At 39.9% G+C, this 22058-nt stretch overlaps 1 protein-coding gene across 19 annotated transcripts in view; it reads left to right on the top strand.

Moving 5' to 3' along the window:
• Positions 1–22058, top strand: part of ANKS1B (ankyrin repeat and sterile alpha motif domain containing 1B) — a gene marked incomplete at both ends in the record, with an annotated part of 1147860 nt that overhangs the window by 805471 nt on the left and 320331 nt on the right. For all 19 annotated transcript variants that reach the window (XM_079714776.1, XM_079714773.1, XM_079714775.1 and 16 more), the window contains one exon: positions 8289–8387. In XM_079714776.1, coding sequence (XP_079570902.1) covers positions 8289–8387 — 99 coding nt within the window. The remainder of the gene's footprint in view (positions 1–8288; positions 8388–22058) is intronic.

The following is a 22058-nucleotide window of genomic DNA, read 5'->3' as shown; positions in this document are numbered from 1 at the left end:
CTTCATTATGTTGAGGAAAGCTCCCTCTATGCCTACTTTCTGCAGGGTTTTTATCATAAATGGGTGTTGAATTTTGTCGAAAGCTTTCTCTGCATCTATTGAGATGATTATATGGTTTTTCTCCTTCAGTTTATTAATATGGTGTATCACGTTGATTGATTTGCCTATATTGAAGAAGCCTTACATTCCTGAGACAAACCCCACTTGATCATAGTGTATAATCCTTTTAATGTGCTGTTGGATTCTGTTTGCTAGTATTTTGTTGAGGATTTTTGCATCTATGTTCATCAGTGATATTGGCCTATAGTTTTCTTTCTTTGTGACATCTTTGTCTGGTTTTGGTATCAGAGTGATGATGGTCTCGTAGAATGAGTTTGGGAGTGTTCCTCCCTCTGCTATATTTTGGAAGAGTTTGAGAAGCATAGATGTTAACTCTTCTCTAAATGTTTGATAGAATTCGCCTGTGAAGTCATCTGGTCCTGGGCTTTTGTTTGTTGGAAGATATTTAATCACAGTTTCAATTTCAGTGCTTGTGATTGGTCTGTTCATGTTTTCTATTTCTTCCTGGTTCAGTCTTGGAAGGTTCTGCATTTCTAAGAATTTGTCCATTTCTTCCAGGTTGTCCATTTTATTGGCATATAGTTGCTTTTAGTAATCTCTCATGATCCTTTGTATTTCTGCACTCTCAGTTGTTACTTCTCCTTTTCACTTCTAATTCTATTGATTTGAGTCTTCTCCCTTTTTTTCTTGATGAGTCTGGCTAATGGTTTATCAATTTTGTTTACCTTCTCAAGGAACCAGCATTTAGTTTTATTGATCTTTGCTATCATTTCCTTCATTTCTTTTTCATTTATTTCTGATCTGATCTTTATGATTTCTTTCCTTCTGCTAACTTTGGGGGTTTTTTGTTCTTTTTTCTCTAATTGCTTTAGGTGTAAGGTTAGGTTGTTTGAGATGTTTCTTGTTTCTTAAGGTAGGATTGTATTGGTATAAACTTCCCTCTTATAACTGCTTTTGCTGCATCCCATAGGTTTTGGGTCGTTGTGTTTTCATTGTCATTTGTTTCTAGGTATTTTTTGATTTCCCCTTTGATTTCTTCAGGATCTTAGTTATTAAGTAGTGTCTTGTTTAGCCTCCATGTATGTGTATTTCTTACAGATATTTTCCTGTAATTGATATCTAGTCTCATAGCATTGTGGTCGGAAAAGATACCTGATAGGATTTCAAGTTTCTTAAATTTACCAAGGCTTGATTTGTGACCGAAGATATGATCTATCCTGGAGAAAGTTCCATGAGCACTTGAGAAGAATGTGTATTCTGTTGTTTTTGGATGGAATGTCCTATAAATGTCAATTAAGTCCATTTTGTTTAATGTATCATTTAAAGCTTGTGTTTCCTTATTTATTTTCATTTTGGATGTTCTGTCCTTTGGTGAACATGGGGTGTTGAAGTCCCCTACTATGATTGTGTTGCTACCGATTTTCCCTTTTATGGCTATTAGCATTTGCCTTATGTATTGAGGTGCTCCTATGTTGGGTCCATAAATATTTACAATTGTTATAACTTCTTCCTGGATTGGTCCCTTGATCATTATGTAGTGTCCCTCTTTTTCTATTGTAATAGTCTTTGTTTTAAAGTCTATTTTGTCTGATATGAGAATTGCTACTCCCGCTTTCTTTTGATTTCCATTTGCATGGAATATGTTTTTCCATCCCCTCACTTTCAGTCTGTATGTGTCCCTAGACCTGAAGTGGGTCTCTCTTAGACAGCATATATACGGGTCTTGTTTTTGTATCCATTCAGCCAATCTATGTCTTTTGGTTGGAGCATTTAATCTATTTACATTTAAGGTAATTATCGATATGTATGTTCCTATTCCCATTTTCTTAATTGTTTTGGGTTTGTTATTGTAGGTCTTTTCCTTCCCTTGTGTTTCCTGCCTAGAGAAGTTCCTTTAGCATTTGTTGTAAAGCTGGTTTCACAGTGCTGAATTCTCTTAGCTTTTGCTTGTCTGTTAAGGTTTTAATTTCTCCATCAAATCTGTTTGAGATCCTTGCTGGGTAGGGTGATCTTGGTGGTAGGTTTTTCTCCTTCATCACTTTAAATACATGCTGTCACTCCCTTCTGGCTTGCAGTTTTTGCTGAAAGATCAGCTGTTAATCTGATGGGGATTCCCTTATGTGTTATTTGTTGTTTTTCCCTTGCTGCTTTTAATATTTTTTCTTTGTATTTAATTTTTGATAGTTTGATTAATATGTGTCTTGGCATGTTTCTCCTTGGATTTATCCTCTATGGGACTCTCTGTGATTCTTGGACTTGATTAACTATTTCCTTTCCCATATTAGGGAAGTTTTCAACTTTAATCTCTTCAAATATTTTCTCAATCCCTTTCTTTTTCTCTTCTTCTTCTGGGACCCCTATAATTCGAATGTTGGTGTGTTTAATGTTGTCCCAGAGGTCTCTGAGACTGTCCTCAATTTTTTTCATTCTTTTTTCTTTATTCTGCTCTGCAGTAGTTATTTCCACTATTTTATCCAGGTCACTTATCCGTTCTTCTGCCTCAGTTATTCTGCTATTGATCCCTTCTAGAGAATTTTTAATTTCATTTATTGTGTTGTTAATCACTGTTAGTTTGCTTTTTAGTTCTTGTAAGTCCTTGTTAAATGTTTCTTGCATTTTGTCTATTCTATTTCCAAGATTCTGGATCATCTTTACTATCATTATTCTGAATTCTTTTTCAGGTAGACTGCCTATTTCCTCTTCATTTGTTAGGCTTGGTGGGTTTTTGCCTTGCTCCTTCATCTGCTGTGTGTTTCTCTGTCTTCTCATTTTGCTTCACTTACTGTATTTGGGGTCTCCTTTTCGCAGGCTGCAGGTTCTTAGTTCCCATTGTTTTTGGTGTCTGTCCCCAGTGGCTAAGGTTGGTTCAGTGGGTTGTGTAGGCTTCCTGGTGGAGGGGACTAGTGCCTGTGTTTTGGTGGCTGAGGCTGGATCTTGTCTTTCTGGTGGGCCGGTCCACTTCTGGAGGTGTGTTTGGGGGTGTCTGTGGCCTTAGTATGATTTTAGGCAGCCTCTGTGCTAATGCATGGGGTTGTGTTCCTGTCTTGCTAGTTGTTTGGCATAGGGTGTCCAGCACTGTAGCTTGCTGCTCGTTGAGTGGCGCTGGGTCTTGGCGTTGAAATGGAGATCTCTGGGAGATTTTTGCCATTTGATATTATGTGGAGCTGGGAGGTCTCTTGTGGACCAGTGTCCTGAACTTGGTTCTCCCACCTCAGTGGCACAGCCCTGATGCCTGGCTGGAGCACCAAGAGCCTGTCCTCCACACGGCTCAGAATAAAAGGGAGGAAAAAAGAAAGAAAGAAGAAGATAAAATAAAATAAAGTAAAGTAAAATAAAATATAGTTATTAAAATAAAAAATAATTATTAAGAAAAAAGAAGTTTTATGTGAAAAAAAACCAAAAACGGAGACAGAACCCTAGGACAAATGGTAAAAGCAAAGCTCTACAGACAAAATCACACACAGAAGCATACATATACACACTTACAAAAAGAGAAAAAGGGAAATATATATATATATCGTTGCTCCCAAAGTCCACCTCCTCCATTTGGGATGATTCGTTGTCTATTCGGGTATTCCACAGATGCAGGGTACATCAAGTTGATTGTGGAGCTTTAATCCGCTGCTTCTGAGGCTGCTGGGAGAAATTTCCCTTTCTCTTTATTCGCACAGCTCCCGGGGTTCAGCTTTGGATTTGGACCCGCCTCTGCGTGTAGGTCACCTGAGGGCGTCTGTTCTTCGCTCAGACAGGACGGGGTTAAAGGAGCAGCTGCTTCGGGGGCTCTGGCTTACTCAGGCCGGAGGGAGGGAGGGGCACAGATGCGGAGCGAGCCTGCGTCAGCAGAGACCGGCGTGACGTTGCACCAGCCCGAGGCGCGCCGTGCGTTCTCCCTGGGAAGTTGTCCCTGGATCCCGGGACCCCGGCAGTGACGGGCTGCACAGGCTCCCTGGAAGGGGGGCGTGGACAGTGACCTGCGCTCGCACACAGGCCTCTTGGCGGCGGCAGCAGCAGCCCCAGCGTCCCACGCCCGTCTCTGGGGTCCGCGCTGTTAGCTGCAGCTCGCGCCCGTCTCTGGAGCTCCTTTACGCAGCGCTCTTAATCCCCTCTCCTCGCGCACCAGGAAACAAAGAGGCAAGAAAAAGTCTCTTGCCTCTTCAGCAGCTCCAGGCTTTTTCCCGGACTCCCTCCCGGCTAGCCGTGGCGCACTAGCCCCTTCAGGCTGTGTTCACGCCGCCAATCCCAGTCCTCTCCCTGGGGTCTGACCTCCGAAGCCCGAGCCTCAGCTCCCAGCCCCCGCCCGCCCCGCCGGTGAGCAGACAAGCCTCTCCGCCTGGTGAGTGCTGGTCGGCACTGACCCTCTGTGCGGGAATCTCTCTGCTTTGCCCTCCACACCCCTCTTGCTGTGCTCTCCTCCGTGGCTCCGAAGCTTCCCCCCTCCGCCACCCGCAGTCTCTGCCCGCAAAGGGCCTTCCTAGTGTGTGGAAACCTTTCCTCCTTCACGGCTCCCTCCCACTGGTGCAGGTCCCGTCCCTATTCTTTTGTCTCTGTTTTTTCTTTTGCCCTACCCGGGTACGTGGGGGAGTTTCTTGCCTTTGGGGAGGTCTGAGGTCCTCTGCCAGCGTTCAGTAGGTGTTCTGTAGTAGTTGTTCCACATGTAGATGTATTTCTGATGTATCTGTGTGGAGGAAGGTGATCTCCACGACTTACTCTTCCGCCATCTTTTTTTTTTTTTTTTTGCGGTACGCGGGCCTCTCACTGTTGTGGCCTCTCCCATTGCGGAGCACAGGCTCCGGATGCGCAGGCTCAGCAGCCATGGCTCACGGGCCCAGCCGCTCCGCGGCATGTGGGATCTTCCCAGACCGGGGCATGAACCCGTGTCCCCTGCATCGGCAGGCGGACTCCCAACCACTGCGCCACCAGGGAAGCCCTCTTCCGCCATCTTGAAGCTCCTCCGCCCCTAGGTTCTTCATGACCTTTTTTTTTTTTTAGAGTCCATATTTATGTGCTAGCATACTGTATTTTCTCTTTCTGACTTACTTCCCTCTGTATGACAGACTCTGTGTCCATCCACCTCACTACAAATAACTCAATTTCGTTTCTTTTTATGGCTGAGTAATATTCCATTGTATGTATGTGCCACATCTTCTTTATCCATTCATCTGTTGATGGACACTTAGGTTGCTTCCATGTCCTGGCTATTGTAAATAGAGCTGCAGTGAACATTGTGGTACATGACTCTTTTTGAATTATGGTTTTCTCAGGGTAGTGGGATTTTGCCCATAGTGGGATTGCTGGGTCGTATGGTAGTTCTATTTTTAGCTTTTTAAGGAACCTCCATACTGTTCTCCATAGTGGCTGTATCAATTTCCATTCCCACCAACAGTGCAAGAGGGTTCCCTTTTCTCCACACCCTCTCCAGCCTTTAGTGTTTGTAGATTTTTTGATGATGGCCATTCTGACCGGTGTAAGATGATATCTCATTGTAGTTTTGACTTGCAATTCTCTAATGATTAATGATGTTGAGCATTCTTTCATGTGTTTGTTGGCAATCTGTATATCTTCTTCAGAGAAATGTCTGTTTAGGTCTTCTGCCCATTTTTGGATTGGGTTGTTTGTTTTTTTGATATTGAGCTGCATGAGCTGCTTGTAAATTTTGGAGATTAATCCTTTGTCAGTTGCTGCATTTGCAAATATTGTCTCCCATTCTGAGGGCTGTCTTTTCGTATTGTTTATGATTTAAGGATTAAATTTTTAAAATCATTTCAGTATTCAAACACTGAAATCAAGTTTTTAGTATTACCTATAGATAGTAGCTAATTCAGACTATAACATCCTGGTGTGTTTTGTGTTTGTACAAAGAACCCAGGTTCTATATTTTGTATAAGCTTAGGTTGTGGGCTGGTAATTTAGCCAGTGGAAAACCAGATAATGATCTAATACATAGGTGGCCAAAGTTTTTTGTTTTTTTGTTTTTGTTTTTTAAGGGCCTTTTAACTCCTTTGGAAAACCCCTTAAAGAGTGAAAGTCAAACACAGAACGGTGTCATACATCCCGCTCATGACACACTAGTCCATTTCTGAAAATAATAACGCTTTCTCAAAATGAAATCATTTATATCCTTAGCCATGCCCTATTGTGTGCACTGAGTACTTTCTGAGAGCAGTGTTTCTTGTGGCATACTCCCAAGACTGGCTTATTTGTTTGCATTAGGCTTTTATTATCATGCTGCTCTACCTGCATAGTTCTGCCTTCTCCAAGGTGGCCAGAGTAGCTTAAGCACAGGAATGTCACTATGCGTAGGTGGAATGTTTTTGTCTGGTGAGCGCCCATTGTAAATCCCTAGCTATGATGCCATTCTAATGACTTTAATCTTTCTAAGAACAGCCAGTTACATCCATTTATAACATAGTCCGATATTAAATTGTTTACATTCATCTGTTCTGTGCCAGTCCAGGGAAAGACATTAGTCTTTGCAGCATAGTAAACTGGCCCCTCCTCCTTTACTTTCTCAGGAAAAGGCATCACGATCCACCCCTACTGCTGAAGCCTGGAACTGACGTGTATTCTGAATTTCTCCATCATTCTGTGCATTCAGTTACCAAGTCAAACTTCTTGATAGTTTTCAGATCCACTCACTTCTTTCCGTCTTCTGTGACCACAACCTTAGTCTAAGCCCACATCATCTATAGAACAACTACTGTGGTCTTCTAACGGTCTCCATGCTCCCATGATTGCCCTTTCCAGTTCATTCTCTTTTGCTTTAAATATTCATCAGTACCCATTGCTCTCCATAAATAGGTATTCTGTAATTTCTATTCATAAGTGTTTTTATTTTACACATTAGTAGGACAGAGTTTGACTTGTCCATAGAAACCAGTGATCTGAATTCTTGAACTTCTCTATAGACTTATTTAAAGGGAAACTCTAGCTTGCAAGCTCCAAAAGACTAAAATTTAGGGACAAAATAAGCCATTTATAGATTTCTGTGTTACAGGGAGTTCCCTGGCTGTCCAGTGGTTAGGACTCCACCCTCTTATTGCTGAAGGCCCAGGTTTGATCCCTGGTCAGGGAACTAAAATCCCACAAGCCGCACAGCACAGCCAAAATAAATAAATAAATAAATTTCTGTGTTGGAATATTAATCAGAGGTCAAAAAATCATTGAAATCAGAGAATATCAGGACTAGACTGATCCTTGGAGATTATGTGGCTCAACCTCATCATTTTATAGGTAAGGAAACTGAGGCCCAGCCACAGAAAACAAATTGATCTTTCTAAATATGGAATCTCATCATGTAACTCCTTTTCTTAAAATCTGTCCAGGCTTCCCATTATGGTCAAGATGAAGTCTAAATTCCTCAGCGTGGCATACAACATCTGTATAGTCTGGCCTTTCCTCATCTTTCCAGACTTACGTTTCGCTCCTCTCTCCAAGTTATCCTAGAACTTGATGTTTCCCAGTAAACTGTGTTCTTTCTTACCCACACGACATTGCACATAATTTCTCCTAGTCCTTCCCATTTTGAATGCTAAATCCAAACCATCCTTCAGACATCTGATTAGACATCATCTCCCCTGAAAACATGTCCCAGATCCCCTCTACACTACCAAGCATGTGTCACCATCATAGCATATTCACAGCATCCTAACTGCCTTTGAACAATCTGTGTCCATCCCTGGACTGGAAGGAATGGACGGTTGAGGGCAGGGACCTGCATCTTACTCATTGTTCTGTCCTCACATCGTGATCAAGTATCTGACATTCAATATTTAAGATTAATTATGAATTCTCTTTTAACTTTCCTAGTATACTTCAATTAGTCCATCAGCTCTCCTTAAAAAGTCTGTTTTCAGAGGGAAAAAAAACTTGTTCATTCACCTCCATGCATAGGTCACTGATAGTTTTAAGTGACAACTCTTCCTAGAAGCATATACATTTGTAGGGGAACAAGGTTTTGAGTCACAGGAATGAATTCCCAGTACAGATAATCCAACCATAAATAGTAAGCCACGAGAGTATTTGTGAGGGAAAGAAAACTTTCCCAGAACCTTCAACACAGTCATATAGGTGACCTACTCTCACCTCACCCTCACAGAAGAATGACTCTATGTTTTTGTCTATAAAAATCAGATCACTTGTTAGTTATTTTTCTCTGTATTAAGAAAATCATTATTTACCCACAGTAAAAATGCCTGATTTAATTTATAACATTTCTGGTTTTGTTTCAGGGAAGCAATGTTATGGAAGATCAAGATCTGTTGGAAATTGGAATCCTTAATTCTGGGCACAGACAAAGAATTCTACAGGCAATCCAGCTCCTTCCAAAGGTAAGCCATGCTTTATTACCTTAGCCCTGAGTATAGTCCCAGTGGTTTTAAGTCCAGGTGTGCAAGGGGTATTAGTATTTAGGACAATATGTCTGCATATTGATGCAACTCCTCAAAGCAGGTCCTCTTAGTCCAACTAAACATTCAGACTCATAAGACTACTATGAGCCACAGTAGATCTAATCAAGAAAGATATAATACATGAAATGCCACTGGCTAGCAAGGCAGCTTCAGAGTTTTTCTTCAGTGGGATTCTTTATGTCAGTACAAACATCAGTCCATGCCCCCCAGGTGACAGATCAGGTGCAAGAAGACAAGATCAATATAGGGTGGGTACAAGAATGTTCCTGGATTAGAAGCCTCATGCCCTTAAAGGCAGTATCTCTTGTAACAACTCCGTAGCCCTAGCCTCCAGGGACAAGGAACCTGCCTAATCACAAGTCATCACTCAGGGAAGTCCAAAATATCGCATCCCCATCAGGTATTTGTAGTTCATGTATGAATCTTCCCAGTCCAGATGCAATTTACCAACCAGGCATCATTTTAACTTTAAGTAGTATGTTACCTAGCAACAGAGTTGACCTTCTGTTTCCAGATAAGGTTTCATAAGAGGCTAAAACAACTGGTCTTCATGATATGTAGGATTTTAATTGGTAAGGAAAGGGAAAGGCATTTCAGGGGCCAGCAGGAATCACATAGATAGAGGTATGGTCCAGGCAACAAACTGCCGGAAGCATTAGGGGAACAGCGATACTCGTGTGATTTAAAATCCAATGGGATTTGCACAACAATGTGAATGTACTTAATGCCACTAAAGTGTATACTTCAAGATGGTTTAAGGTGGTAAATTTTACATTTTGTTATTTCACCACGGTTTAAAAAATAATTTTAAAAAAAGAAGAAAAAATCCAATGTGATTAAAACAATTGGAGAGTGGAGTCAGAGTTAAAACAGAAAAAGTAAGTTGGGTCAGGTTGGTATCAAGCTAAGGAATTTGAAATTTATTCTGTAAGCACAGGGGAATGGACATGACTAGACTGCTTTAGGCCAGTTAATCTGGAGACTGTATACAAGAGGAATTAGAAGGAAGGAATGTTGAAGTTGGGTCATACACTTGGAAAAAGATTCAGGGGGCAAGATTGGAGGCAGGGTAGCAGATGGACGGTAATAGATGCACCTAAATATATGAATTTATTATATATTTTGTATTCTCCTCTGTGCTTTTCCTTTCTAAGGAGGCTATAATTTCTCCTTCTCAGAATGGGAAAGATAAATACTAACCACTGTTTCTAAGGAAGTGACATGATGAAATTTGCCAGCTGACAATAAACTGAGTTTCTACTGATAGAAACTTATCACTTTTGCAAATTCAAGGGAAGTCAAGCATACAAAGGAGTTTTAGTCATACATTTTCTACACTAAAAGAAAAAGAATAAAGCATCCTTAAAACTGTATCTGGAGGTAATTCTTATTAACATACTGTTCACCTCGCTACTTTTGTATCTTTATGTAGAATATTAGTTCCTCAGCAAGTTTTCTCCTCACTCTCAGCAAGGACTCCTGCACTGCTGCAACCCTAGAACCTGCCACAGTGCCTGCCCCCTAGGAGGCACTCAATAAATCAGTGAATGACTCCCCACTTGTCACAAATCTGCCTGCCATTTAAAGTTCAACTCAAATGGTTCTACATCACTTCTTTTGTGAAACTCCTCCTAAAGTGAAACCACTTCTCACCACCTTAGTAATTATTACCCTAGTCCACACCAACCACCTCCAATCAGGCTACCACAATAGATTCTAACCTGTCATCTCTAGGTTAGACTACTTGAGTCAATTTCTCATTGGTCCTCTCACCTGGATAATGCATAGATACCTAATCTCTGTCCTGGTTACCTTTCTTACCACTTTACAGTTGAACTTCCACACGGCGCCCAGAAAGAAATGTAAATCAGATCATGCCACATCCTGATTAAAATCTCCAGTGGATTCCCTTTCTCACTTAGAACAGAATCTTTATTATGACCTACGAAAGTCAATAGGATCTGACCCCTTCCCACCAATATGACCTCATCTGTCACTCTCCCTTTCTTCCACACTCTTGTCATGTGACTTTCTTTTTTGTTCCAGAACATGCCAAACTCATTTTTGCCTCAAAGCCTTTCTGTATTGGTCTGTCTGCCTGGAAAGCCTTTTCTTCATATCTTCAAGTGCTTGCTCCTTGCACCATCAAATCTCTACTCAGCTGTCACCTCCTCACAGAGGGTTTTGTGCCCTCAAAGTCACACTCCTCACCTACTGTCACTGTCCTTCATATTGTCCTGCTTCAGTTTTCTTCATAGCACTTGTGGCTACCTAAAGTTATATTATTTATTTGTTTGTTTTCTTCCTTATTTTTCATCTCACCCCCAGGATGCAAGGTCAGTGAAATAAGGGACCTTGGCTATCTTGTTCCCTTTTATATATCCAGTCCCTGGAATAGTGCCTACCACATCAAAAAATAATTTGTGGAATGAAAGAATATCCTGCTCTTTCTTTCCTCTGAGATTTGATGGCCCTATGCTTCTTCTGTCTGAAGGTACTAATAATATTTTACTACTTTTATGTTATAAGCATCCTGAGGGCAGAGACAATGTCACATCCATCCTTGACCTTCCCACTGTGCTTAGCTCAATACATGCCCATTAAAAGAATGAAAGAATGAGTGATTACACAAATGAATCTTTTTTCACATATTATTCAAATATAAATTTTTTAATCAAAGAATATCTCAATTTTTAAGCTGTGTCAAAAGAACCTGAACCCAGAATTATTTGAAGAATAAATGACGTATTTCTTTTTAAGGGAGAATATCATTCCCATTAGAGAAAACAATATAATAGAAATAACACAAAATTAAGCTTCTATCAAGAGGCTGATGCTGAAGTGCTTACTATGCACCCAAATGAGTAGAGAGTATATAAAAACATCCAAACACGTGTTCAGCAGTACAAACAAAATGTTATAATGCTACAGATTGAAGCTTTGCTTTCTTAGGTAATGAGCCCAATCTTTAGGTGGTTGACAGTGTAATTCTACTGCCAGCATGTTCATTTGCATTCACTCTAACTTTGCACTGCCAAAAAACGGACAGAATGTCTCTTCATTTTGCTTGTGCAATTTTGGTCCTCAGAATATTTGTGTTCTTCATCTGTCATGAGAAATACTCCATGATTGCTACCTGAGATCCTTTAATTAACATATTGTGTTTTGGAATTGGTCAGATTGTTCCTAAACAGAGAAAAGGTGGTTTGCTAAGTGCAATCTCGATGTGTTAGCACAGTTCAATGCATGTTTTTTATGCTTTATTTGTATTTGTTGTTTCAAGTTTCAAATACGAAAGTTTATTCTTTTGGTATAATGTTTTTTCTATAATATTCCCTTTTTAATATTGAAGTATTTACCAGTGCAAAGATCTGAATGGTCTCCAGTTCATTTGATACACTGAACACAAAGAATGTGTTCCACGTAGACATCTTCAGAACAGTAATCACATTAATTCCTCTTCTCCATCCATTCTTTCCTGTCTTTTACAGTGCCTGACCTTTAGTAGCAAAGCTTAATTATCCATTTTCATCCAGCATCCACTCCCCTCACCAACCCCAACTCAGTCTTTCCTTAGGTCTGAAAGTTTCCCACGACTTTTACCCTTCTCTCTTTTTTTTTTTCTATCAAAGGGTAAGGATCTATTTTACATAAAGAAATATTACAAATTTATAAGTGAACCATAGGCAAATTAACAAAATAATTCCCAGAATAAGTTACAAGGCATAACATTTAAGGGGATACACTAATGGAAAATAAGCATGAAAAAAATGCTTGGCCCCCTTAGTAACTGGTGCAAAGCTAATTAAGATGACAATAAGATACCATTTAATACCCACAAGACTGACAAAATTAAGGCACCTCATCATTTCAAGTATGAGGGTGGTTGAGGTTCAATGGGAATCCTAGTACATCCCCATAGCAGTTTACTTTTTTTTTTAACATCTTTATTGGAGTATAATTGCTTTACAATGGTGTGTTAGTTTCTGCTGTATAACAAAGTGAATCAGCTATATGTATACATATATCCCCATATCTCCTCCCTCTTGCATCTCTCTCCCATCCTCCCTATCCCACCCCTCTAGGTGGTCATAGAGCACCCAGCTGATCTCCCTGTGCTATGTGGCTGCTTCCCACTAGCTATTTTACATTTGGAAGTGAGGGAGTGGCATGGACATATATACACTACCTTTTCTCTTTTTAAGAAAGGACACATACCAAAAGTTCTATGAGAAGATGGCTTATTTTGTAGTGTCCTAGAAACTTTAAGCATATTGGGCTTTTTCTGTCCCCAGACACAGGGAAATTATCTGATTACTTACCTGTAACGTGTAATTTACCTTTTTCCAGGTAAGAATTCTGTGTTGCCAAGTTTTTGGATAATCCTTTAAAATCTTTTTATAAGGGCATATCTCTTTTTTCCTTTGACAGTATAACACCTGGAGGTCAGGAATTCAAAGGATTATCATTTTAAAGTTTTGCAGGATTTCGTGTCAAGGCACATAGTGTATCTTCTCTCTTAATCTCTCATCCTGAATTGAAAATGCATTTCAGCACGCTAGCAACTTTTATATCACATGCTCACTTCACTTTTTAATATTTTTTCTTATATTTTCCTGTTTCATAATATCTTTTGGAATTACTTGGTAATTGTCTACACTCGCTGTTTGCTCCCAGTCATCCTTCAACCTACTTGGGTCTAACTAGTTCCTCTGCTGCCACCCCACACGACAGTGCTAAGGTCACCAGTGACCAGCAGAGCAGGAATTCCATAAGCTGCTTTCACCTCACCTTGGCTTCAGTAGATTCTGATACTCTTGTCAGCTGTCAACATCGTCCTCTTTTGGCCTCCACGATACCCAGTTATCTTCCTGCCTCTCTGCCATTCCCTCTCCTTGCCTGCTCATTTGCTCAGTTACATGTTGGAGTTTCTCAAAACTCAAAATGTTTGGTGACTAGTAAATGTAGTTATCACAGGACTCTTGATCATACAATCATACAATACAGTTTCTGGTATTCATTGTTTTGTTCATTGCAACCCTACTTTATTTTACTGAATAATGAACACCTACATTTTTAAGTTCAGTTCAATTTTACCAGTATGTGTTGGGCTACATAGTTTCAATGGTTTTTTTCACTGAATGGCACTGAACACCTCTGTCCAGATAAATTATTCCCTTCCCCATCCTCAGTTTGAGATTTTGGTTTAAGAAAACAAAAACAGAGTTGTCTCTTATTCCAATAGAAAAACAAGATTCTCTGTTAGGTATCTATTGCTGTATAACAAGTTACCTCAAATCTTATTGGGATATAAGAACATTTATTATCTCTATTTCTGTGGGGAAGGAATCTAGGAGCAGCTTAGCTGGGTCCTCTGGCTGTGGGGTCTCTCACAGGACTACAGTCATCTTGAGACTCAGCTGGGGAAAATCCACTTCCTAGCTCACTCATGTGGTTGTAGGCAGGATTCTAATCTTTGCGAGATTTTGGACTGAGGCCTCAATGCCTCACAAGCTATTTATTGGCTGAAGGCCTTCCTCGGTTCCTTGTCACATGGGCCCCTCCATAAAGAAACATGAAGCTAGTTTCAACAGCATAAGCGAGAGGACAAGAACATGCTAGCAAGATGAAAATCTCAGTCTTTTGTAACATCCCATCCTTTTGCCTATTCTATTCATTACAATCAAGCCACTAATCCAGCCCAAATGTAGGAAGAGGTATTTACACAAGTGTGTGAATACCAAGAGATGGAATCATTGGGGCCATCTCAAAAGTCTTCCTGCTACAGATACACTTTATAATGATCCACTTTACAGTCTAGTTTCCATGTCTACATTTGTGGTCAAAATGGAATAACCATTACATGGTTACAACAATAAAGGCATCTTTTATTTCCATGGGCCATCTTCATGGTACTATGATATTCACAATTAGATGATTTAGTAACACATTAGTAATCACCATTCAAAAAAGAGGCACATGTCTCTAATCTGTAAAATTAGGTATAATGTAGCATGATATGACACAATCATACAGAAATTAGAGACGTTGAAGATTTGCCAATTGCACATAAAGACTTCATGATTTGAATGCCACTGATCTAAGTGATGCATACAAATCAGGAATCCTATAAAACATTACAAATTTTAAAAACATGTTCATTCTTCATTGGTGCCTCATTATTGAAAGGAGCATATTTCCATCTATATTAGGAAAGTGAATTGGTCAAACTCTCTCAGAAAATACTTTAAGGATGTTAGCAAATTAAACACAGTTTTAAAAAACTAACACAGCTAGACAGTAAAAGGGACCATTTAACTTTAGACCTGATCAGAACAAATAGATAAAGGCAACAGTTGACCAAAAAAAGCTTGGGATACAGAGATATACTGGCAAAGACTGAAAACTCAAACACTTTTAAAGGCAAGACAATATGGAGTAGTGGAAATTGTGGCAAACTGGAGAGCATAAACCCTGCCCCCCCAAAACAAAATTGGTCTTGTTTCCACTTTATCAATTAAACAAAGCATTAGGGACCAGATTTGGTTATAGCTGTGACTTTGCTACTCCAAAAATTAAAGTCTTAATACAACAGAGTCCCTAATTATTTCAGAGTTCAAAGGAGTATTATGAATGTGACATTATCTCAGTTTGGCTTCCTGCCCAGGATTCTGCTCTTAAAGACCCTAGTTCTTTCAAGGTGCTTGAAATTCAGATGCTTGTTGATTCTAGTCTTGATGGTTGATGAAGATGTGTGCAAGATTTAGGGGGAAATTGTACAACCAATGTAACTTTTTTTAAACTCTAGAAAGGAAGGTTCAGTCTTATTTCCCTGTCACTTAGAAAAATGATAGCAAACCATTCCTGCTTCTTCTGCTGTTTTTCAGAAGGGCAACAACAAAACATGGGCTATAGGCACAGATTCTCTTGTTGTACCTTTTGACAGGGTAACTTTTCATTCCCCTGTGCCACACTCACTCTCCATCTACCCTCATTCTTTTTTCTTGCATTTCTTTCTTTTCACTGGCAGGCATCTTAAATTTCATGCCATTTGATGTTTGACCTACCACCCTATGGACATCCAGTAAAAGATATACTCTCAAACACAATCCCACACACATATGTGCACAGTTAGTATGGCGGCCCTAACCTAAAGTTAATACACGACTGGACCCATGGTCTAACTGAGGGCATGGGGTATTCCACCTCCTGTAGGTATGGTCCTTGGTGGGAGAAGCTGTGGTGTTTCTAGAGTCTTTTCAAGATCTATTCAGTTCTGTAAATGTCTTTTCGTTCTGGGACAAACAGATATGCTCACTTAGATCACTTAGATCAGTGTAAAAGATTATTTCGTTTTTGGGATAAATGTTGGTGCCATTGGAGAACGAGGAAGGAAGAAAGAGTAGTTGACCTTAAGGTCATTTGGAATAAATAAAATAAACTTTGAAGTGACAGCAAGTCATTCAGATCTTTCTTATTATTCCTTAGTCTATATAATCAGATAATGAACTCTAGCCACTGTAACGAACAACTCCAAAATCTCAGTGGCTTAACATTATTAAATTTATTTCTCACTCATACTAAGTCCATGGTGGTTTAAGCAGCTCTCCTCCAAGCAGAAACTCGGGGATCCAGGCTTCTTCCATCATGTGGTTCTCCCATCTTGGAGTTCTTTGAGAGCTGCCCTAAGGGTAGGGGAGAGAGGAACATAGACGATCACACAGGATATTCTGTTGCCAGGCTTGGAAGTGCAGCATTTACTTTAGACCACATTTGACTCACCAGAACTCAGTTTCATGACCCTTGCTAAACTGCAAGGTAAGCCAAGAAATATAGTCTCCCTTCACAGGAAGTGCTAAATGGAATTCCTGAGAATCTAGCCATTCTGTGTCAGAAACCCCTTTTTCTTTCTGCACCTCAGCTGCTGCCTTTCTTCACACTAGTATTCATTCCTTAAGATTTATTCCTCGGAGAAGCCTTTTGAGACATCCTCTATCTGGGCTAGGGTGCTAATTTAACCTTCTGTGCTCCCATTACACCCGATAAAACTACCTATTGACTAGTTTGTCTCTCTCACTCAAGATTAGGATCTTTGTCATATTCATCTTCATTTCCTAAGCATGGAGCACCTGGACGTAGTAATGCTCAGTTAATATTTATTAGACTGGACTGAGCCAAACAAGAATGCAGATTAGAAATCAGTCCTGGGCTTCCCTGGTGGCGCAGTGGTTGAGAGTCTGCCTGCCAATGCAGGGGACACAGGTTCGAGCCCTGGTCTGGGAGGATCCCACGTGCCGCGGAGCAACTGGGCCCGTTGAGCCACAACTACTGAGCCTGCGCGTCTGGAGCCTGTGCTTCGCAAAAAGAGAGGCCGCGATAGTGAGAGGCCCGTGCACCGCAATGAAGAGTGGACCCCGCTTGTCGCAACTGGAAAAAGCCCTCGCACAGAAACGAAGACCCAACACAGCCAAAAATAAATAAATAAATTTATAATTGCTTGTTTAATGAAAATTAACAAAAAACAAAGAGAAAGAAATCAGTCCTGAATAGGTCAAATTAGGACTCTCAGGTTAGGAAATTTCCCAGCTGAGCACCTTTATATTTAAATGTTTTACAAAGAAGTAAGGCAGGTCCTTCATGAATGTAACACCCACAACCTGGTGGCCTGCATTCTCCTCCAGAGACCTCCTCCACCTTGCCTCATGCTTTCTGTTTACAAGTGGAAACCAATAACCAGTCTGTTCTTCGGGAGTACATTGGGAGAAGGAATGGCCGCTATTTATAAAGCTGTTTGAGCCCTTTGAAATGACAAAGCCCAGTACACACAAAGTACAAAATAGCTATAGCTGTTTGGGCTGAATAGATATCCAAATAACTGCTAGACGTGAGAGCAGTTCCCAGCTTACTTATGGACGCTCTGTTCCTAGGTTTTTACACCATTTCAGAAAGCAAGGTGACTGCTGCATTCTTCCTAAGCTAAAGATGGAGGATTTGAAATGTTTTATTTTAAGTGAATTTATCTTAGAATACTTTATTATGTAGACCAGCAAACTGAACTATCATTTTACTATGAACTATCATAAACTATCATTACTATCATTTATCACATACCCCATGATATTTACAGAGAAATATGGGAGGAATTCTGCAAGTAAATAAATTCTGATCTATCGCCATTCCCAGCAGCTGTCATCCTTCACCTCTGAGAAGTTCACCCCCACTTAATAAAGAACAGTGGCTCCCTTGCAATGATCCTGCAATCAGTAGTAAGAGTAAAGGAATTTAGATATCTCAGCACTTTCTCTTCCTAATGTAATTCTTCCAAGAAAATCACAATTTAGAGCAGCAAAGCTCCTTAAAGTATCCAGCTCAACCTCTCACCTAAGTCATTTCACAGGTGAGGGTAAGCATCGGTCATACTACATGGCTCACCTCAAGGCAGATTGTTCCGTAGTGACAGAGCTGGAACTAAAATCCCAGGTGTCTGTCCTCATGACAGTTGCCTCCTGGGTGATACTTTGTTATACCTGAGACCCAAGGCTCTGAAGATGCTTGGGTATTTGTGAGAGAAACTGTAAAAGAACAAGAAAGAACCCAATGATGAAACACAGGAAAAGGAATTGATTATAAAATTGGGTTTCCTTTTAAGTTTCAGGCTATAAAGGCAATTTTTACAACTTCCGTAGGCCACTAAACTCCCTTCTCAAGACTGGAAGGGAAGGGCCGTGGCAGAGATCCAAAAGCCCTAGAAAAGCAGGAAGGAGACAGGAAGGAAGAAAGGAAGACACAGACCATGTCAGCTGTCCAGCAGCCACTGGGGGTCAAACTGCTTGTTTATCTTTGTAGGTGGCCTTAGAAAAGCTTCACTAGCAGTAGGAATTGCTGTGTCAAAGAAGGAAAGGTATAATTACGTAAAGTAAAATAACTAAAATAATCTTATTTATTTTCTTCTTTAATCTGGGTAGAGAGGAAGGAGAGATGGGCAAGATGGAAGGGCACTCTCTAAGAGAGAGTGAAGACACATCATTAGAGCATTAAACTACATAGAGATGACATTTTTACAGGATTAAGCCAGGAAGCAGCATGGTATAATAGTTGGTAACATGGCCAGAACTCCCTGAGTTTGATTTTACCTGCCCCGTAGGGGTGTTCTAAGAATTAAATGAGTCAATATTTGTGAAGCACTTAAAATGGAGCTTGGTACATCATATGTGCTATATTCATGTATATTAAGTAAAATTTTAAAAGAAGATTGAAGGTGAACCAAGAAAAAAAGTGAGGTTCCTTCAATCCATTCATTGTATTTGAAAATTATTACTTCAGGTATAAACAATAAGCAAAGTGAATCTCCTTTTATTTATTCATTTAATAGATATTTTATGAAATACTGACCACATGTCAGGCACTGTTCTAGATGTTGAGGATGGTGAGGAAACAGGACCTACAAGGTCATTCTCCTCATGCAGCTTATTTTAGTGGGGTATGCAAACAAAAATTAGTAAAAATATGTCCTATCAGGTAATGATTGGTGCTGTGGAGAAATATTAAGCAAGGGAATAGACGGAGTGACAAGAAAGTATGAATGCGATTTTAGATGTGGATAAACTAGGATTCAGACCTGGGCAGTGTAACTGAGGTTCTTAACTATATTGTCTAAACATTATACTTCAAAGCACAATGAGGGGCTTCCCTGGTGGCGCAGTGGTTGAGAGTCCACCTGCCGATGCAGGGGACATGGGTTCGTGCCCCGGTCCGGGAGGATCCCACATGCCGTGGAGCGGCTGGGCCCGTGAGCCATGGCCACTGAGCCTGCGTGTCTGGAGCCTGTGCTCCGCAATGGGAGAGGCCACAACAGTGAGAGGCCCACGTACCACAAAAAAAAAAAAAAGCACAATGAGGATACTAAGGGGATAATCCATTTAAGCTGCCTTCAAGGAACTTAGAATTTTCAAAAAGGAACTTTCTTGAGCTTTTATGTTAACCTAATTTAATTCTAGGTTAGCCACCTACTACTTGTGTCACCTTGGACATGTTACTTAAATTCTATAATCTGTTTCCTTATCTGTAAAATGGAGATAATAGAAGAACCTACCACATTAAGTTATTGTGAGTTATAAATTTTCAAATGCATATGAAGTGTCTGTCACTTAGAAGGACTAAGTTAAAATTAGTCATAGCCACTTGTATTTGTTCAATAAGTGCTCACCAAATTAACAAAACTTAATAAATTTGGGGGGTTGCTCTTGCCTGGGGCCAAAAAGCAACAGAAAGAAACTCAATTACTGATATAAGAGAGTCTGTGACTAAAAATGCCCATGACTACTTTACAATAGTGAGCTTTCCATTCTTTTCATTTCCATTTCTCACAAGGCAGATTATTCAATTTTTAAATAAGAAAAGGGCAAAACTTTCAATTCTGATCATCATTCACTAAATTAATTTTTAATATATTTAAGATTATTGTTTAACTCATCAGGAGCTAGAAAAGAAGTTATTTAAAATCATAACTAGGGCCTTCCTATCTAAGAGATTAAATGAATAAGCATAATAGCAAGACTGCTTCCTGTCTGTACCTCTTAGAGGTAATGTAATCAGTCCCCAATGCTAAGTGGAAAGTGGGAAAAGAGTGGAGATAGAGAGTACTTTAAACAGCAAGGGCTTGGTAAATGTAGGTGGCGTAGAATGGAATGGAAGTGAACTGAGAAGCTGAATGTTCAGACCGTGGCAGTGCAGTTCCATGAAGTTGCTAAAGACACAGTGATTTCATAATAAGGCAGAATTAAGTAAATCTACGCAAGAGCTCAAAAACAACATACCCACCATTTTGAAGAGCCATTATCCCCTACCTTTCCTGTACAATTAAGTTCTACTTTAATAGTTGAATATAATTTGGCTCTGTTTCTTACTTTTGATCAATAGCACTCAAGTGAGAAGTCTCTGTTCAATTTATGTCTGCAGATGCCTTGAGCATCTACTTATGTCTCAGACACAGGACAAGGAGGAAAAGAAAAGATGAAGTTACACAGTATCTGCCTTCAAGGAGATTACAGTCTAACAACAGAAGTCAGCCCAATATTCAAGGGATTTTCATAAAAACATAGCATGAACAAACTGTAATAGAAGTAAAAATACAAGCTTTGGATGTTAAATGGAAGGGAAGGTCTCTTCTGTTCAGGGAATCAGGAGAAGGTTCCTGGAGGAGGAGACATAAATCAAAAAGGCACTTCTATGCACCTTAAAAACTTCTTTGTTGCGTGGGGTTTGGGGATAGCTCATGACACTCCAAGCAAAATGTGACCCGAAGTATTTGCTTAGCTTGTTCAGACAGACAGATATGCTACTTTTTCTCCCATTTGTAATAACCACCCTCTGAAATATAGCTAGTGCCATCAATCCAGCTATGAATTTCATCCATCACTTTGCCCTTCAAGCTATAATGAGCGAGTCAGATGCTTCAGACTCAAGCAGATGCCTGAAGTCAGCTTCAGCAGAGCAGGCTAAACTAGGACTGAGTTACTATTCTCCCACCCCTAAGCAAAGCAGTTTTTCAATACATGGTATTTCTTTGTTGTCATTTTCTTTGTTGGTGGTCAATGGGATTTTAGATTTCCATCTTTTAGGTTCTGACTTGATGCTTGATCTTCTGTCATGCTACCTAAGAATCCACCTTTCACCTTTAGAAAAATGACTGGCCATTTTCACTCTCTCCCACAGATCTAGCATCTTCTATTTTAGTAAAAAGATGTTCAGCTTGCTTTTTTGTTTGTTTGTTTTGTTTTGTTTTTAGTTAACAGATAACTACTGCTCTTATCAGAGGAAATGAGTACTCAATAAACTGCCAGATTCCTTCTTTCATGTCTTCAAGAGAAAATACATTTTACCTTTACTTGTTCTGTGAATTCATGGTGGCATAAGTGCTAAATAGATACACCTTAAATGATTTTTAAGGTTATAATTTATGAATCACAGAGTCATAGCAGGTTAAAAGCTTTTTATTCAGTGCATCATCAGTTTTAACCCTCAACTCCTTGTCTATTTGGAGGCCACTGCTTTGTGGGAAAGAATTGTATTTACAATTTTCTAATACTAATAGGTAAATGTATTATAGAAATTGTTGAATGTGAAATTTTCTCCACAAATATACAAGAGATTATTGCAGTAACTGTAGAGAAGATTGATTTCCCTGCCTTTCCCCTGGGGACTCAATTACCTCATCATCTACCAACCTTTATGGTGTCCACTTTCAACTGAATGCTTTTCTAAGTGCTACTGATGTAAACACGAAGTAACAGTTGACCTTACATCTCAAAGACTGTAGCATTTCTGGTAGGATTGGAGCCAGATGACAGAGAGCTAGGGCAACTCCAGATGCATAATGTCTGCAGATACCCACATGCCCAGATGATTATCAGTGAATCTCTCATTCATCCATCCATTCAATCAGATAGTTCATTTTGGCCCTATGTTAGGTTCAGAGATAGGTATGAAAAAATGGATAAGACCTGGTTCCTGCCTCAAGGAGTCCTACCTACTCTTTAGACAGAGATAGATATGTCGAAAACTAAACTACTATGCGAAAAAAAATGCTCC

This window comes from Hyperoodon ampullatus, assembly GCF_949752795.1.
Source record: "Hyperoodon ampullatus genome assembly, chromosome: 11".
Classification (NCBI taxonomy): Eukaryota; Metazoa; Chordata; class Mammalia; order Artiodactyla; family Ziphiidae; genus Hyperoodon; species Hyperoodon ampullatus.
This window is presented reverse-complemented; position numbering and strand designations above follow the sequence as displayed.